At 47.6% G+C, this 19,335-nt stretch overlaps 1 protein-coding gene and 4 non-coding genes across 5 annotated transcripts in view; 1 reads left to right on the forward strand and 4 right to left on the reverse strand.

Moving 5' to 3' along the window:
- Positions 1–19,335, forward strand: part of LOC132565781 (arf-GAP with Rho-GAP domain, ANK repeat and PH domain-containing protein 1-like) — a gene marked incomplete at both ends in the record, with an annotated part of 48,157 nt that overhangs the window by 18,932 nt on the left and 9,890 nt on the right. Inside the window, 5 exons of the mRNA XM_060230508.1 lie at positions 1,307–1,352; positions 1,966–2,129; positions 4,722–4,934; positions 8,689–8,794; positions 15,833–15,980. Of these exons, the coding sequence (XP_060086491.1) occupies positions 1,307–1,352; positions 1,966–2,129; positions 4,722–4,934; positions 8,689–8,794; positions 15,833–15,980 (677 nt within the window). The remainder of the gene's footprint in view (positions 1–1,306; positions 1,353–1,965; positions 2,130–4,721; positions 4,935–8,688; positions 8,795–15,832; positions 15,981–19,335) is intronic.
- On the reverse strand, positions 5,484–5,555 carry TRNAT-GGU (transfer RNA threonine (anticodon GGU)). Its single transcript has one exon. It is a non-coding gene; the product is annotated as a tRNA-Thr (tRNA).
- TRNAT-GGU (transfer RNA threonine (anticodon GGU)) lies at positions 5,621–5,692 on the reverse strand. The gene has a single exon. It is a non-coding gene; the product is annotated as a tRNA-Thr (tRNA).
- TRNAT-GGU (transfer RNA threonine (anticodon GGU)) lies at positions 5,758–5,829 on the reverse strand. Its single transcript has one exon. It is a non-coding gene; the product is annotated as a tRNA-Thr (tRNA).
- On the reverse strand, positions 6,249–6,320 carry TRNAT-GGU (transfer RNA threonine (anticodon GGU)). Its single transcript has one exon. It is a non-coding gene; the product is annotated as a tRNA-Thr (tRNA).

Raw genomic sequence — 19,335 nt, forward strand, 5'->3', positions numbered from 1 at the left:
CGCCTGGGTTTTTTGGCCACTGTGTGACACAGAGTGTTGGACTCGATGGGCTTTTGGCCTGATCCAACATGGCTTCTCTTAATGTTCTTATGATCTGATGATCAAGTGAGTAGAAGCTGCCATCTGCTGTTAGAGGTCCAAAAATCATTCCCCAAGACAACAGAACCAAAATGCTACAACCGCCCCCCCCCCCAATTATAAGGCAGGTCTTATACATTAATATGCCCCCCTACCAGCTCCTCCCCAAAAAACCTCAGTAGCCTGATCTGCCATGATGTTAGTGAAGTAGACCAAGTCCTATGAGGAAAGGTTGAAGGAGCTGGGGATGTTTAGCCTGGAGAGGAGGCGGCTGAGAGGTGATAGGATCACCATCTTCAAGGACTTGAAGGGCTGTCATATAGAAGATGAGGGGTCTGGAGACCAAGTCCTATGAGGAAAGGTTGAAGGAGCTGGGAATGTTTAGCCTGGAGAGGAGGTGGCTGAGAGGTGATAGGATCACCATCTTCAAGTACTTGAAAGGCTGTCATATAGAGGATGAGGGGTCTGGAGACCTACGAGGAAAGGTTGAAAAAGCTGGGGATGTTTAGCCTGGAGAGGAGGCAGCTGAGAGGTGATAGGATCACCATCTTCAAGTACTTGAAGGGCTGTCCTAGAGAGGATGAGGGGTCTGGAGACCAAGTCCTATGAGGAAAGGTTGAAGGAGCTGGGGATGTTTAGCCTGTTGAGGAGGCGGCTAAGAGGTGATAGGATCACCATCTTCAAGTACTTGAAGGGCTGTCCTATAGAGGATGGTGTGGAATTGTTTTCTGTGGCCCTGGAAGGTAGGACCAGAACCAACAAGTTGAAATTCAATGAAAAGAGTTTCTGGCTCAACATTAGGAAGAGCTTCCTGACCATTAGAGCGGTTCCTCAGTGGAACAGGCTTCCTCCTTGGTAGGTGGTGGGCTCTCCTTCCTTGGAGGTTTTTCAACAGAGGCTAGATGGCCATCTGACAGCAATGAGGATCCTGTGAATTTAGGGGGAGGGGTTTGTGAGTTTCCTGCATTGTGCAGGGGGTTGGACTAGATGACCCTGGAGGTCCCTTCCAACTCTATGTTCTTATTGTGTGTGTGTGTATATATATATATATATATATATATATATATATATATATATATATATATATATATTTGGCCGCTGTGTGACACAGAATGTTGGACTGGATGGGCCATTGGCCTGATCTAACATGGCTTCTCTTATGTTCTCTTATGTTCTTATGTTCTATGATTCTATGAAGGAATGTTTCACGTTTCTGTTTGCTTTGCAGCTATCCAGGGTGACAACGAAGTCTTGGTCCTGGTGGAGAGGAGAAGGTTAGAAAGCTGGGGGTGGGGGTGCTGATTGGAACTGGGGGAGGAATTAATGACCTGTGATGGTGTAGGGTTGCCATCTTCCAGGTGAGACCTGGAGAGCTTTCAGAATTACAAATGATCTGCAGATAATAGAGATTGGTTCCCCTTTCAGAAAATGGCTGCCTTTGGGGGTGGAGCATACGGAATTCCATCTAGTGAGGTTCCTCTCTTCTCCAAACTCCCCTTCCCCAGGCTCCACCCCCAGACCTCCATAAATTTCCCTAAACAGAGTTGGCAGCCATCTTGTGGGTCCCTTTTGGTCGCTCTTCCCGGGAAACCTGAGCCACACTGAAGCCTTTCTCACCTCCCGGACACAGAAAGGGTGCTGCTCTTGCCATTGTCTGTCCGTCTGTCTGTCTCCCTCCCCCAGTCAGGCCCTTCCCCGCAGTTCCTAGGTGAAAGGAAAGAGCCCACAGGCAATGATGGCATGGTCATTGTCCAGTCAGTCCTGAGCAGAGGAAGAGCCATCCAGCTCTGCCGCTCTCAGTGCTGCCAGAACGGGTGTCCTTCTTCTGTCCTGTATTTCTCCGCTCACCTTTTCCTCTTCCTCCTCTCCCCCCCCCCCCCCGCCCAGGACGCTGTACATCCAAGCAGAAAGGAAGCTGGACTTCTTGGGATGGGTCGGCGCGATCCAGAAGGCGGCGGGGTGCTCCGGAGACACTTTGTCCGAACAGCAGCTGACGGATTTAGATGTCCCCATCATTGTGGATCGGTGCATCGATTATATCACCCGGTGTGGTGCGTGAGCGTCTTTGAGAGTCAGGGTGCAGCCCGCCCAGGTAGCCTCTCTGTGCCCCGCCCCTAACAGGAAGTGACCGCCCAGGTAGCCTCTCTGTGCCCCGCCCCTAACAGGAAGTGACATCAGCAGCTGATTGCAGGAATCTCTCAGAGCTGAACCTGAGTATAACTGAAAGGATGAATTGGGGGTGGGTGGGGAGGGAATGACTCACTCATTTTTGTTTTTATTATTTTGTGTGTGTGTGTCTGCACCTCCTAGTCACTTTGAACTTTGGTGGCCGATCCCTACTGGGGGACTGGAAGATATTCAGAGAGGTGGCTGAATAAAGCCTGCCCCCACCTCCTGACTGGGTATTTGAAGGACAATGTCCCATCCAAGTACTGACCACAGTTGACCCTGCTTAGCTGCCAAGATCTGCCTGGGCTATCTGCATGAGGGTGAATCTCTTTCTTAACAACATAAGAGAAGCCCTGTTGGATCAGGCCAGTGGCCCCTCCAGTCCAACACTCTGTGTCACATAAGAACATAAGAGAAGCCCTGTTGGATAAGGCCAGTGGCCCCTCCAGTCCAACACTCTGTGTCACATAAGAACATAAGAGACGCCCTGTTGGATCAGGCCAGTGGCCCCTCCAGTCCAACACTCTGTGTCACATAAGAACCTAAGAGAAGCCCTGTTGGATCAGGCCAGTGGCCCCTCCATTCCAACACTCTGTGTCACATAAGAACATAAGAGAAGCCCTGTTGGATCAGGCCAGTGGCCCCTCCAGTCCAACACTCTGTGTCACATAGGAACATAAGAGAAGCCCTGTTGGATAAGGCCAGTGGCCCCTCCAGTCCAACACTCTGTGTCACATAAGAACATAAGAGAAGCCCTGTTGGATAAGGCCAGTGGCCCCTCCAGTCCAACACTCTGTGTCACATAAGAACCTAAGAGAAGCCCTGTTGGATAAGGCCAGTGGCCCCTCCAGTCCAACACTCTGTGTCACATAAGAACATAAGAGAAGCCCTGTTGGATAAGGCCAGTGGCCCCTCCAGTCCAACACTCTGTGTCACATAAGAACATAAGAGAAGCCCTGTTGGATCAGGCCAGTGGCCCCTCCAGTCCAACACTCTGTGTCACATAAGAACATAAGAGAAGTCCTGTTGGATCAGGCCAGTGGCCCCTCCAGTCCAACACTCTGTGTCACATAAGAACATAAGAGAAGCCCTGTTGGATCAGGCCAATGGCCCCTCCAGTCCAACACTCTATGTCACTTAAGAACATAAGAGAAGCCCTGTTGGATCAGGCCAATGGCCCCTCCAGTCCAACACTCTGTGTCACATAAGAACATAAGAGAAGCCCTGTTGGATCAGGCCAGTGGCCCATCCAGTCCAACACTCTGTGTCACATAAGAACATAAGAGAAGCCCTGTTGGATCAGGCCAGTGGCCCCTCCAGTCCAACACTCTGTGTCACACAGTGGCAAAAAACCCCCAGGTGTCATCAGGAGGTCCACTAGTGGGGCCAGGACACTAGAAGCCCTCCCACTGTGCTCCCCCCCCAAGCACCAAGAATACAGAGCATCACTTGCCCTTGACGGAGAGTTCCAACAATACGCTGTGGCTAAGATCCACTGATGGACCTCTGCTCCAGATGTTGATCCAATCCCCTCTTGGAGTACCACCCATTAAAGTTAGAAAGTCTTCTTCTGGAATAGGCCAGGCCATGGAGGAGAGCTCCTTGCTGCTAGATTCTTTCCTGGCCACAATCATAAACCAACTTTTTAAAAGACTAAAGCTCAATTTATATATTTTGATCAGCTGCATAAAAAACCTTTCATGCGGGGTGACATGAGAGAGGTTTACAAGATTATGCATGGGATGGAGAAAGTAGAGAAAGAAGTACTTTTCTCCCTTTCTCACAATACAAGAACTCGTGGACGTTCCATGAAATTGCTGAGCAGTCGGTTCAGAATGGATAAAAGGAAGTCCTTCTTCACCCAAAGAGGGATTAACATGTGGAATTCACTGCCACAGGAGGCGGTGGCAACTACAAGCATAGCCAGCTTCAAGAGGGGGTTAGATAAAAATATGGAACAGAGGTCCATCAGTGGCTATTAGCCTCAGTGTGTGTTTGTGTGTGTGTATAATTTTTTGGGGCGGCCACTGTGTGACACAGAGTGTTGGACTGGATGGGCCATTGGCCTGATCCAACAGGGCTTCTCTTATCTTCCTATGTGATTAAGCAGAGGCTAGATGGCCATCTGACAGCAATGTGGATCCTGTAAATTTAGGGGGAGGTGTTTGAGAGTTTTCTGCACTGTGCAAGGGGTTGGACTAGATGACCTTGGAGGTCCCTTCCAACTCTAGGATTCTCCTTCCTTGGAGGTTTTTAAGCAGAGGCTAGATGGCCATCTGACAGCAATGAGGATCCTGTGAATTTAGGGGGAGGTGTTTGTGAGTTTTCTGCACTGTGCAGGGGGTTGGACTAGATAACTCTGGAGGCCCCTTCCAACTCTAGGATTCTATGATTCTCACCACCGTTTTTAAAATTGAATCCGTCTCCTGTCCTCGTGGCTCCTGTTCCGAGACCCCTCTGCTGTCTCCCCCCAGGACTGACCTCAGAAGGGATCTACCGGAAGAGCGGGCAGAACTCCAAGATCACGGGACTCCTGGAGACACTCCGGAAAGATGCGCGCAGGGTCCGTCTCAAAGAAGAGGAGCATCACGTGGATGACGTGGCCAACACGCTGAAGCGGTTCTTCCGGGAGATCAGCGACGGGCTCTTCACCAAGGACTGCTCCCAAGCCTGGCTCAGGGCAACAAGTAAGGGATTTGGGTCCCTCGAAGCAGAGAGGGCCCATGGCGCAGCGGGGAGAGCATTTGCCTTCCCTGCAGAGGGTCCTGGGTTCAATCCCCAACATCTCCAGTTAAAGGGACCAGGCAGGAGATGGTGCTAAAGCCCGCTGACAGAGACCCTGGAGAGCCATGAATGGGGCTGTGGCTCAGTGGTAGAGCATCTGCTTGGGAAGCAGAAGGTCCCAGGTTCAATCCCCGGCATCTCCAATTAAAAAGGGTCCAGGCAAGTAGGCGTGAAGAACCTCAGCTGGAGACCCTGGAGAGCCGCTGCCAGTCTGAGTAGACAATACTGATCTTCATAGACCAAAGGCTTGATTCAGTAAAAAAAATTAGAGCAAACTGTGTGGCATTATAGAAATTATTATTAACTCTCTGTGAACATATGAAGCTGCCTTCTACTGAATCAGACTTCCCCCTGGGTCCATCAAAGTCAGTCTTGTCTACTCAGACTGGCCGCTGCTCTCCAGGGTCTTAAGCTGAGGTTTTTCACGCCTGCTTGCCTGGACCCTTTTTAGTTGGAGATGCCAGGGATTGAACCTGGGACCTTCTGCTTACCAAGCAGATGCTCTACCACTGAGCCACAGCCCCATTCATGGCTCTCCAGGGTCTCCAGCTGAGGTTTTTCACGCCTACTTGCCTGGACCCTTTTTAGTTGGAGATGCCAGGGATTGAACCTGGGACCTTCTGCTTACCAAGCAGATGCTCTACCACTGAGCCACAGCCCCATTCATGGCTCTCCAGGGTCTCCAGCTGAGGTTTTTCACGCCTACTTGCCTGGACCCTTTTTAGTTGGAGATGCCAGGGATTGAACCTGGGACCTTCTGCTTACCAAGCAGATGCTCTACCACTGAGCCACAGCCCCATTCATGGCTCTCCAGGGTCTCCAGCTGAGGTTTTTCACGCCTACTTGCCTGGACCCTTTTGAGTTGGAGATGCTGGGGATTGAGCCTGGGACCTTCTGCTTCCCAAGCAGATGTTCTACCACTGAGCCACCATCCCTCCCCTGATAACAGAACATCTGAAGCTGCCTTCTACTGAATCAGACTTCCCCCTGGGTCCATCAAAGTCAGTCTTGTCTACTCAGACTGGCACCGGCTCTCCAAGGTCTCCAGCTGAGGTTTTTCACGCCTATTTGACTGGACTCTTTTTAGTTGGAGATGCCGGGGATTGAACTTGGGACCTTCTGCTTACCAAGCAGATGCTCTGCCACTGAGCCACAACCCCAAACACGGCTCTCCAGGGTCTCAAGCTGAGGTTTTTCACGCCTGCTTGCCTGGACCCTGGAGATGCCAGGGATTGAACCTGGGACCTTCTGCTTACCAAGCAGATGCTCTACCACTGAGCCACAGCCCCATTCATGGCTCTCCAGTGGCTCCAGCTGAGATTATTCATGCCTACTTGCCTGGACCCTTTTTAGTTGGAGATGCCGGGGATTGTACCCTGGGACCTTCTGCTTCCCAAGCAGATGCTCTACCACTGAGCCACAGCCCCATTCATGGCTCTCCAGTGGCTCCAGCTGAGATTATTCATGCCTACTTGCCTGGACCCTTTTTAGTTGGAGATGCCGGGGATTGTACCCTGGGACCTTCTGCTTCCCAAGCAGATGCTCTACCACTGAGCCACAGCCCCATTCATGGCTCTCCAGGGTCTCCCGCTGAGGTTCTTCATGCCTACTTGCCTGGACCCTTTTGATTTGGAGATGCTGAGGATTGAACCTGGGACCTTTTGCTTACCAAGCAGATGCTCTGCCACTGAGCCACCGTACCTCCCGTTTTCTTAAAGGTGTAAACTCTTTTTTCTTAAAGGTGCAGTAACAAATAACCAAAATTTATACAGAAATCTCACTAAAGTCTCTATAAGAAAGTCTCTATGTCCAGTATAATTGCAAATACACTTGAATCCAAGGTGTCTTCTTCAGAAGTTGCCTTAGGGCGGCTAACAACAGTTTAAAACCACATAAAATATCTAAAAAAAACAGATTATACAATAAAAGCAATTGGATACGATAAGACTTGTTTCTGAAGTCTGGGATTCGTTGAAAGGGTTAATCCTCTCCATTGGATCCCTCTAGCGCCACCTGCTGGCTCCTTGACTAGGAAAAGAAGAAACTTTATTTTTATTTTCTCCTTTGCTTCTGGCATCTCCTGCTCTTGAGAGCTCACAAGAGCGCACGACTCACCGGGGTTTTCAGATCTGGCGCACACCTCCCTTGTTTTGATAATGCTGTGCAAGGAGAAGGCCAACGCCATGCTGGGAATTATTAGGAAGGGAACTGAAAACCGATCAGCCAGTATCATAATGCCCCTGTATAAATCGATGGTGCGGTCTCATTTGGAGTACTGTGTGCAGTTCTGGTCGCCGCACCTCAAAAAGGATATTATAGCATTGGAGAAAGTCCAGAAAAGGGCAACTAGAATGATTAAAGGGCTGGAACACCTTCCTTATTAAGAAAGGTTGAAACGCTTGGGGCTCTTTAGCTTGGAGAAACGTCGACTGCGGGGTGACATGATAGAGGTTGACAAGATGATGCATGGGATGGAGAAGGTAGAGAAAGAAGTACTTTTCTCCCTTTCTCACAGTACAAGAACTCTTGGGCATTCAATGAAATTGCAGAGCAGCCGGGTTAGAACAGATAAAAGGAAGTCCTTCTTCACCCAAAGGGTGATTAACATGTGGAATTCACTGCCACAGGAGGTGGCGGCGGCTACAAGCATAGCCAGCTTCAAGAGGGGGTTAGATAAAAATATGGAGGGTCCATCCAGTCCAGCCTCCTGCCTCACACAGTGGCCTGCCAGTTCCTCTGGAGGGCCAACAGCAGGGCAGAGAGGCCGAGGCCTTCCCCTGAGAAGAACCTCAGAAGAGCCCTGCTGGATCAGACCAGGGAGGGTCCATCCCGTCCAGCCTCCTGCCTCACATAGGGGCCAGCCAGTTCCTCTGGAGGGCCAACAACAGGGCAGAGGCCGAGGCTGAGGCCTTCCCCTGAGAAGAACCTCAGAAGAGCCCTGCTGGGACAGACCAGTGAGGGTCCAGCTAGTCCAGCCTCCCGTCCCACACAGTGGCCACCCAGTTCCTCTGGAGAGCCAACAACAGGGCAGAGAGGCCGGGGCCTTCCCCTGAGGAGAACATCAGAAGAACCCTGCTGGGTCAGACTAAGGAGGATCCATCCAGTCCAGCCTCCCGTCTCACACAGTGGCCAGCCAGTTCCTTTGGAGGGTCAACAACAGGGCAGAGAGGCTGAGGTCTTCCCTTGAGAAGAACATCAGGAGAGCCTTGCTGGATCAGACCAGGGAGGGTCCATCTAGTCCAGCCTCATGTCTCACACAGTGGCCAGCCAGTTCCTCTGGAGGGCCAACAACAGGGCAGAGAGGCTGAGGCCTTCCCCTGAGAAGAACCTCTGAAGAGCCCTGCTGGGTCAGACCAGGGAGGGTCCATCTAGTCCAGCCTCCTGTCTCACACAGGGGCCAACCAGTTTCTCTGGAGGGCCAGCAACAGGGCAGAGAAGCTGAGGCCTTCCCCTGAGGAGAACATCAGAAGAACCCTGCTGGGTCAGACCAAGGAGGGTCCATCTAGTCCAGCCTCCTGTCTCACACAGGGGCCAACCAGTTTCTCTGGAGGGCCAGCAACAGGGCATGATTCGGTACCAGGCAGCTTCTTGTGTCTACGTGTGATATCTCCCCCCCTCTTTGCAGTCCTTTTCATCGTGATTCTTTCTTCCTTTCAGCCATCGAAGATAGCAGAGAAAAGATCAGCCAGTACCAGACACTCCTGAGCTGCCTTCCAGTTGTCAACCGAGCTACAGTGAAGGCTTTGATCAATCACCTGTACCGGTAAGGATGGATGGGGGGGGTTGGGGAGTGCTGTGGGTATGACATAGAGAGAAGAATGTTCAGGGATCCTCCTGTAGGAATAGAGCAAAAGGTCTTCTTGACCGCCTCTCCCCATATATCGTTGCGGTCTGCTACGTAGCATAGGGTTGCCAAGTCCAATTCAAGAAATATCTGGGGACTTTGGGGGTGGAGCCAGGAGACATTGGGGTGGAGCCAGGAGCAAGGGTGTGACAAGCATAATTGAACTCCAAGGGAGTTCTGGCCGTCACATTTAAAGGGGCAGCACACCTTTTTAAATGTCTTCCTTCCATAGGAAATAATGAAGGATAGGGGCACCTTCTTTTGGGGCTCATCGAATTGGTTCCCCTGGTCCAATCATTTTGAAACTTGGGGAGTCCTTTGGGGAGAGGCACTAGATACTATACTGAAAATCTGGTGCCTCTACCTCACAAAACAGCTCCCCCAGAGCCCCTGAAACTTCCAGATCAATTCCCCATTATACCCTATGAGAATCGATCTCCACATAGGGAATAATGAAGTGCTCAGCAGACGTTTCCCTCCCTTTTCCCTCCTCCCCCCTCCCCCCCATTTCTGGCAACTCTGAAGCGAGGGATTGGCCTCTCTACTCACGAGTTGCTGCCAACTTCTTCACAGCAACACAGACACACCATCCCAAGAGGAAGCCTTTCAATTGGAGACTGAAGCCTCCGGAGGTGGAAAGGCACATGGTCCTCTGGGGGCGGGGCTTCCCCCACCGGCCAGCTGACTGGGGGCGGGAAGGAGTCTGGGAAAGCGGAAGAGCCCCCGCTGGGACCTGGGGATTGGCAAGCCTAACTCAGCACCTCTTGACCACCCCTGGCCTGAAGGACGTCCTGGTGGAACAGCTCCCTACAGAGATCTGGGCCCTACCTGCCATTTTGTAGGGCCTGTAAGACGGAGCTGTTCCACCAGGCTTTTGGTTGGGGTAGCGGATGTCCTATTCCACCAACTATTCCATCAGTCGGCCTCCCTTGTTGTGACATCATGCTTTATAGGTTTGTTGAGGTGCTGAATCTTATTTCAGCATCATCACCACTTCTTGGGCCAAAACCTGCTGTATTTTGTGAAATGTGCCCTTTCCGCCGGTGATGCACCTTATTTAGTTTTATCGCTCTGCTGTTTTGGTTTTATTGTATTGTTTTAAATTTGACTTGTTGGTTTTATTGTCTAATTCAAGAGTGGGAAACCTTTTTTCTGCCAAGGGCCATATGGATATTTATAACATCATTCGCGGGCATTTAAAAATTATCAATTTAAAAAAAAGTGCTCTGCTGAGGAAGAATGATTCAGGCCAGCAAAATTAATGCTATAATTGTTTTTCTATTTGAAGTCATGTGGGGAGAGCCTAATCTGGCCCACACACACACACACACACACACACACCCCTGGCCAGCCGCCCTAGGCAAATGCATAAGTCCAGGGCTTTTTTGTAGAAAAAGTGCAGCAGGAACTCAGTAGCACAAAAAAGTGGCAAAAAAACAGGGGCCATCAGGAGGTCCATCAGTTGGGCCAGGTCTCCAGAAGCCCTCCCACTGTTGATCCCTCCCCAAACACCAAGAATACAGAGCATCACTGCCCCAGTCATAAGAACATAAGAGAAGCCATGTTGGATCAGGCCAATGGCCCATCCAGTCCAACACTCTGTGTCACATAAGAACATAAGAGAAGCCATGTTGGATCAGGCCAACGACCCATCCAGTCCAACACTCTGTGTCACAGAAGAACATAAGAGAAGCCATGTTGGATCAGGTCAATGGCCCATCCAGTCCAACACTCTGTGTCACATAAGAACATAAGAGAAGCCATGTTGGATTAGGCCAGTGGCCCCTCCAGTCCAACACTCTGTGTCACATAAGGGTATAAGAGAAGCCATGTTGGATCAGGCCAGTGAACATAAGAGAAGCCCTGTTGGATCAGACCAGTGGCCCCTCCAGTCCAACACTCTGTGTCACATGAGAACATAAGAGAAGCCCTGTTGGATCAGGCCAGTGGCCCCTCCAGTCCAACACTCTGTGTCACATAAGAACATAAGAGAAGCCCTGTTGGATCAGACCAGTGGCCCCTCCAGTCCAACACTCTGTGTCACATGAGAACATAAGAGAAGCCCTGTTGGATCAGGCCAGTGGCCCCTCCAGTCCAACACTCTGTGTCACATAAGAACATAAGAGAAGCCATGTTGGATCAGGCCAGTGGCCCCTCCAGTCCACACTCTGTGTCACATAAGAACATAAGAGAAGCCATGTTGGATCAGGTTTATGGCCCATCCAGTCCAACACTCTGTGTCACACAGTGGCCAAATAACAGGGGCCATCAGAAGGTCCATCAATGGGGCTAGATCTCCAGAAGCCCTCCCACTGTTTCCCCTCCCTCCCAAGTACCAGGAATACAGAGCATCACTGCCCCAGACAGACAGTGGTGGACTGGGTCTGAAAATATTGGTTGCCAGGAGACAAAGGGGTCCACCCACAATTATGTTAGTTTAAAACAATTTTTATTTAGTAACATATGGTAACAATATCTATTTCTTGCATCATTAATAACTTCTTTTTATCTATCCTATATATTACTTCCTAACCACCCCTCCCCCCCCGTTACTTGACCCCCGCCGGTGTTATTTACTTAAATTACTAATATTTAAAGGTAACCTTAACTAATAAAAACAAATATTAATATCCTTCTTCCTTCTAATACTTAATCATTATCAAAAATTGTCCAATGTCCTTTTACTTTCCACTCTTTTTCTACATAACTTCTAAACTTTTTCCACTCCATCTTAAAATCTTCTAAATCATAGTCTCTTAAACTTCTTGTTAATTCGTCCATTTCACTCCATGCCATAACTTTTACATTCCAATCCCATTTCTCTGGTATTTTTTCTTACTTCCACAACAGCGCATACAATGTCCTAGCAGCTGAAAGCAAGTACCAAATTATAGTTCTATCTTCTTTTGGAAATTTTTCCATTTGTAATCCCAACAGAAAAGTCTCTGCAACTTTCTTAAATTCATATCCCAAGATCCTAGAAATTTCTTGTTGAATCATCTGCCAATACTTTTTTGCTCTTTCACAAGTCCACCACATATGGTAGAACATAAGAGAAGCCATGTTGGATCAGGCCAATGGCCCACCCAGTCCAACACTCTGTGTCCAAATTTTTTTTATATATATATAAGAAAGAACCTTCATGTTTTTTACATTTCCAACATCTATCTGGCATCTTATTGTTCATCTTTGCCACCTTTTTAGGAGTCATGTACCATCTATACATCATTTTAAAACAGTTCTCTTTAATACTGTGTCATGTCAAAAGCTTAATAGAATTCTTCCACAAATATTCCCAAGTTTCCATCTGTATTACTTTATTTGCATTAATTGCCCACTTTATCATTTGAGCTTTCACTATTTCACCTTCTGTAGACCATTTTAAAGGTAATTTATATAGTTTTGAAATTAATTTTTCATTATCTCCAAGCAGAACTCTTTCCATTTCTGTTTGCTCTTTTCTTATTCCTTCAGTTTTAATATCCTTTTCCACCAAGCTCTTTATTTGTTGCATTTGAAACCAATCATATTTATTATTCAATTCTTCAGCAGTTTTAAATTCTATTTTGCCACTTTGTATTTTTAATAGTTGGTTATATGACAACCACTTTTCTTCACCCATCTCAGCTGTTATTTTTATTACTTCTGCTGGCACTATCCATAACGGCTTTCTTTCATCCCCATATTTAACAAGTTGTTTCTTATATAATGGTGAGAAAAAAAATCCATCTTTTTTCCCCCCATAATACATATAAGCGTGCCAGCCAAATTTATTTCCATGACCTTCCAATGCTAAGAGTTTTGTGTTTAACAGCATCATCCATTCTTTTATCCACACTAAACAAACTGCTTCATGATATAATTTTAAGTCTGGTGATTGAAATCCACCTCTCTCTTTTGCGTCTGTTAAAATTTTCATTTTAATCCTTGGTTTCTTCCCAGCCCACACAAACTTTGAGATTTTTCTTTGCCATCTATTAAATTGTTTACTGTCTTTCACAATCGGAATAGTTTGAAACAAATACATTATTCTTGGCAGAATATTCATCTTAATTGCAGCTATTCTGCCCAGCAATGACAAATTAAGTTTATTCCATTTTATCATATCTTCATCCATTTTACGCCATAGCTTCTCATAATTGTTTTTAAACAAATCAATATTCTTAATTGTTAACTCCACACCCAAATATTTTACCCTCGAGGTAACTTCACAACCCGTTAGCTTCTGCAATTTCTTTTGTTTATTTACTTGCATATTTTTACATAGAAATTTTGATTTTTCTTTATTAATATAAAGTTCCGCCAATTCTCCATATTCTTGTATTTTAGCTAACAACAAAGGTGTTACTTGTATAGAATTTTCATTTATAAACATCATATCATCTGCAAATGCTCTATATTTTATAAGTAAATCCTTTTACTTTTAATCTTTCTATTTCTTTGTTTTCTTGGATTTACATCAGTAAGATTTCAAGAGTCATTATAAACAACAGTGGGGAAAGCGGACAGCCTTGTCTTGTACCTTGCTAATTATCATGTCTTCTGTAAGATCTGCATTTATACATAGCCTCGCACGTTGTTCAGTATATATTGCTTTTATCATCCTTATAAAGTTTTCCCCCAACTCCATTTTCTCCATTACTGCAAACGTAAAGTCCCAATTTAAATTATCAAATGCTTTCTCTGCATCCGCAAAGCATAATGCTACTTCCTTTTCTGGATGTCTTTCATAATATTCTACAATATATTTACAACAGTTCTAATATTGTCTCTTATTTGCCTTTTGGGGGAGAAACCCCGCTTGATCCTCTTTTATAAAATTTGTCAAATATTGTTTAAACCTTTCTGCCAAGATTCTTGTATATATTTTATAATCATTATTTAATAGTGAGATTGGTCTATAATTTTTTACATTCATGACATCTCTATCTTCTTTTGGAATCAACGAAATAACAGCTTCCTTCCGTGTATTTGGTATTTTCCCTTTTATTCTTATCATGTCCATCAATTTCTGAAGTTTCGGTATTAACTCCTGTATGAAGGTTTTAAAAAATTTAGCTGTATATCCATCTGGCCAGGTGCCTTTCCATTTTTCATTGCATTGATTGCTGCTTCAATTTCTATTTTTTCAATTGGATCATTCAAAACTTTTTCCGTATTTTCTGTTAAGGGTGCTATTTTAATATTTTGTAAAAACGCTTCCATCTTTTATTTCTTTAACACCCTTAAATAATTTAGCATAATACTTAAAGAATTCTCTTTTTATTCCTTCTTGATCTACCACCTCTCTTCCATCAACCACAATTTTATTAATAATTTTGCTTACTCTCTTTTTCTTCAGTTGCCAGGCCAAATATTTTCCAGGTTTATTTGCTCCCTCGAAAGATTTCTGCTGTAATCTTTTCAGATTCCATTCCAGTTCTTTATTTAACAAATGTCTCATTTGCATTTGTAATATTGTAATCTCCCTCATTATTTTCTTTTTCCCTGGCCTTTTTCTCCGTTTCCCTTCTTTTTTCTTTATTTCAGTTTGAATGTCCAGCATCTGTTTTTCTTTTGCCCTCTTGTCTTTATTATTCAATGTAATCAATATTCCTCTCATTACTGCTTTATAAGCATCCCATACCGTCTGAAATTCTATATCGTCTTTATCGTTTATTTGGAAGAAAGCTTTAGTTTCGTTTTCTAGAGATGTCACTATTTCTTTATTCTGTAGTAAATCTTCATTTAATCTCCATCTTCTCAACTTTTTAGACAATTTTGTAATTCACATTATTGGGTTATGATCAGCTCCTATTTTAGGTAAAATCTCCATTTTCTTTGTTAGAAGGCCTAAATCCTTAGTGCCCCATAACATGTCAATTCTGGAAAAAGTATTATGTCTTGCTGAAAAAAAGGTATAGTCCCACACTTCAGGATTAAATTTTCTCCATATATCTTCCAGGTGTTCTTGTTTCACCAATTCAAAAAAAGACTTTGGCAATTTTTCTTCCTTATTATTTTTTTCCCCCCAGACCTATCCAGTGTATTCTTAATTGTTCCATTAAAGTCCCCCATTATCAAAACTTGATCATATGTCACTTCATCAAATTGTTGTATAACGTCTTTTAAAAAAAGCATCCTTTGTTCCATTTGGTGCATACAGTCCCAATAACAATGTTTTTTTGCATTTAATATTATTTCTACCGCTACAAATCTTCCATCTTTATTTTTAAACACTAATTTCGGGTCCAATTCTTGTTTGATATAAAAAATCACTCCCCTTTTCTTCTGTTCGGCCAACGAATGAAATTCTAGTCCCAATTGCTTATTTCATAAAAATTTGTAATTTGTAATTTTGTTTTTTAATCCAATGAAACGTTGCCTTTCTTTTTTGTGGTGAATTTAGTCCACTTACATTCCAAGATAATAATTTGTAATCCATCATGGTGCAAATTCTTTATGTTCTTCACAAAATCTACGCAATTCTGCCCACCCACAACTATGAGACTAACGTTTAATCTTTCTAATAAATAAATAAATAAAATTTTCAAAAAAGACATCAGTGGGAAAAAGGTTCAATAAAACTTTTGCAAAATAAATGTGTGCATGTGTGTGTGTGTGTGTGTAGTAATTACAGTGTACATATATTGTACATTTTACTGGCAGTCTGCAGTAGATAGTAAATGTAAATCCAGACTGCATTTCCTCCAGGGGAGCTGATCTCTGCCAGCGGGAGATCAGTTGTAAAAGCAGGAGATCCCGAGGCCCCACCTGGACGCTGGCAACCCTAAATACAATGTAAATTTCAGTTGCATTACAGTAATATTGGAATGTCTATATTTTCAAGCCACTAAAAGGACATCAACGAAATCTGCGCCTTGTTGTTGTCCTTAGTGGACCTCCCTTTGGAAAGCTCTTCCTGTTGGCAAAAACGGTGGTCCCGCAGTGGTCCAAAGGTATTCTGCTTCCTTGCAGCATCCAGCGCTTCTCTGATGAGAACCAGATGAACACGCACAACCTGGCCATCGTCTTCGGGCCAACACTCTTCCAGACGGATGGCAAAGACTACAAGGCAGGACGAGTGGTGGAGGATCTCATCCGGTACTACGTGGACATATTCAGTGTATGTTTGGGAAATGGGAAAGGCCTTGATTTTCATCTGTGAGAACAAAGAAGGGGTGCTGTGATGAAGGGAAACACAAGCAGCCAAAGGGGAGCCTGGACAGCCAGGGAGCTGCTGGAGGGAGATCCCACGTGGCCAGTATGCAGTTGGAGGGGAAGCCAGGGTGCAACTGGAGGAGTCTGGGCAGCCAGGGAGCAGTTGGAGAGAGATCTCACGTGGCCAGGGTGCAATTGGAGGGGAAGCCAGGGTGCAAATGGAGAAGGAGTCTGGACAGCCAGGGAGCCGCTGGAGGGAGATCCCACATGGCCAGGGTGCAGCTGGAGGGGAAGCCAGGGCAGCCAGGGAGCAGCTGGAGGGAGATCCCATATGGCCAGGGTGCAGTTGGAGGGGAAGCCAGGGTGCAACTGGAGAAGGAGTCTGGGCAGCCAGGGAGCAGCTGGAGGGAGATCCCACATGGACAGGATGCAGTCGGAGGGGAAGCCAGGGTGGAACTGGAGGAGTCTGGGCAGCCAGGGAGCAGTTGGAGAGAGATCTCACGTGGCCAAGGTGCAATTGGAGGGAAGCCAGGGTGCAACTGGAGGAGTCTGGGCAGCCAGGGAGCCACTGGAGGGAGATTCCACGTGGCCAGGGTGCAGTTGGAGGGGAAGCCAGGGTGCAAATGGAGAAGGAGTCTGGACAGCCAGGGAGCCGCTGGAGGGAGATCCCACATGGCCAGGATGCAGCTGGAGGGAAGCCAGGGCAGCCAGGGAGCAGCTGGAGGGAGATCCCATATGGCCAGGGTGCAGTTGGAGGGGAAGCCAGGGTGCAACTGGAGAAGGAGTCTGGGCAGCCAGGGAGCAGCTGGAGGGAGATCCCACGCGGCCAGGGTGCAGCTGGAGGGGAAGCCAGGGCAGCCAGGGAGCAGCTGGAGGGAGATCCCATATGGCCAGGGTGCAGTTGGAGGGGAAACCAGGGTGCAACTGGAGAAGGAGTCTGGGCAGCCAGGGAGCAGCTGGAGGGAGATCCACATGGCCAGGGTGTAGCTGGAGGGGAAGCCAGGGCAGCCAGGAAGCAGGTGGAGGGAGATCCCATGTGGCCAGGGTGCAGTTGGAGGGGAAGCCAGGGTGCAACTGGAGAAGGAGTTTGGGCAGCCATGGAGCAGCTCGAGGGAGATCCCACGTGGCCAGGGTGCAGCTGGAGGGGAAGCCAGGGCAGCCAGGAAGCAGCTAGAGGGAGATCCCACGTGGCCAGGGTGCAGTTGGAGGGGGAGTCAGGGTGCAGTTGGAGAGGGAGCCAGGGGGCAGGAGGGAAGGTGTGGTTAAGCTCTTCTTGTATGTCCAGGGCCTCTGGGAATCCTAGCTAAGCATATGTGTCTGAAGTAGCACCCAAAAGCGTTTAAGATTATTGGAAAGTGGAGCTGAGTTGGGGTGTGGGATAGGAGGGAGGGAGGGGCAGCAGTTCTCTGAATCTGACCAGTCTTGGATGTGCCGATAAACGACCCACTGTGGTGACTTGTTTGTTGGTGAAAAGACTCTGCACACGCTCATAGGTACACTCCTCTTTACCACCCCACATGCTCCATGATGGAGACTGTGCTGTGTAGACTAGCCTTGAGCCTGGGAAAATACCAGGAGATATGGGGGTAGAGAGTTTCATGAGGGGAGGGACCTCAGTCGAGCATAGTGCCACACAGTCCACTTTCCGAAGCAGCCATTATCTCCTGGAGAAGTGGGGGAAATATTTTAAATGAGGGATGGCCAAACTTCCTTAACGTAAGAGCCACATAGAATAAACAGATGCTGGAGAGCCACAAGACATGAATGTCAGATGCTTGAGAGCCACAGGACAGGAAGGAGAGAAGGCAGGGCAGGCAAACAGATGGGGAAAGGGGAGGTTCCAAGAAAGGAACTTTAGATGCATTCTCCAAGCCGCTGGCTGGCTTGGCGAAGTGGTTTAAAGAGAGAAACGCCTTCTCCAAGCTGGCCAATGGGGTAGCGGGGGCTTCGAGAGCCACACGCTATGCGTGAAAGAGCGTGTGTAAGCCGCTCTGAGATTCAGAGTGGAAGGCGGGATGTAAATCCAATATCATCATCGACATCTTCTTTTCCACCTGCAGCTGCTGGAATGGCCTTGGGTCAGCCATAGCTCTCGCAGAGCTGTCCTTGAAAGGGCAGCTTCACGGAGAGCTCTCTCGGCCCCACCCACCTCACAGGGTGTCTGCTGTGGGGGAAGGAGATTGCAAGCCGCTCTGAGGCTCTGAGATTCAGAGTGCAAGGCGGGATATAAATCCAGCATCATCATCGACATCTTACAATTTCGAGCCACAGTTTGGCCACCCGTGTTTTAAATAAATGAAAGCGGTAGAAGAAAGCCAGAGTCGGGGAGCACCTTAAAGGCTAACAGGATTCCAGCCTCTCCACAAATGTTGTTGGCTTTTAAGGGGCTCCTGGACTCTGGCTCTTTTCTGCTGCTGCAGACTGAGCCGCCCATCTCGATCTGTGCCCCTGGACGGCACCACCTTTCGAATGGAAATCCATCCCCCTTGAGATACAAGGAGAGAAGGACTCCCATTCTAGCCGCGGCTCACGAAAGCTCCTCCCCTGAGGCCACCGTTTTTGTTAGCCTTGAAGGTGCTGCTGGACTCTTCCTCTTTGAGAGCCAGTTTGGTGTCGTGGTTAAGGGTGCAGACTCTTATCTGAGAGAACAGGGTTGGATTCCCCACTCCTCCACCTGCAGCTGCTGGAATGGCCTTGGGTCAGCCAGAGCTCTCTTATCTGGGAGAACCAGGTTGGATTCCCCTCTCCTCCACTTGCAGCTGCTGGAATGGCCTTGGGTCAGCCAGAGCTCTCTTATCTGGGAGAACCGGGTTTGATTCCCCCCTCCTCCCCTTGCAGCTGCTGGAATGGCCTTGGGTCAGCCATAGCTCTCTTATCTGGGAGAACCGGGTTTGATTCCCCACTCCTCCACTTGCACCTGCTGGAATGGCCTTGGGTCAGCCAGAGCTCTCTTATCTGGGAGAACCGGGTTTGATTCTCCACTCCTCCCCTTGCAGCTGCTGGAATGGCCTTGGGTCAGCCATAGCTCTCTTCTCTGGGAGAACCGGGTTTGATTCCCCACTCTTCCACTTGCACCTGCTGGAATGGCCTTGGGTCAGCCAGAGCTCTCTTATCTGGGAGAACCGGGTTTGATTCCCCACTCCTCCACTTGCAGCTGCTGGAATGGCCTTGGGTCAGCCATAGCTCTTTTCTCTGGGAGAACCGGGTTTGATTCCCCCCTCCTCCACTTGCAGCTTCTGGAATGGCCTGAAGGAGGGAGCTCTGACGGTGACCCTTCTAAAATAAATGTGAGGTTGTTTTAGTCTGCAGATCAGTGGCAA

This window comes from Heteronotia binoei, unplaced genomic scaffold, assembly GCF_032191835.1.
Source record: "Heteronotia binoei isolate CCM8104 ecotype False Entrance Well unplaced genomic scaffold, APGP_CSIRO_Hbin_v1 ptg001672l, whole genome shotgun sequence".
Lineage (NCBI taxonomy): Eukaryota > Metazoa > Chordata > Lepidosauria > Squamata > Gekkonidae > Heteronotia > Heteronotia binoei.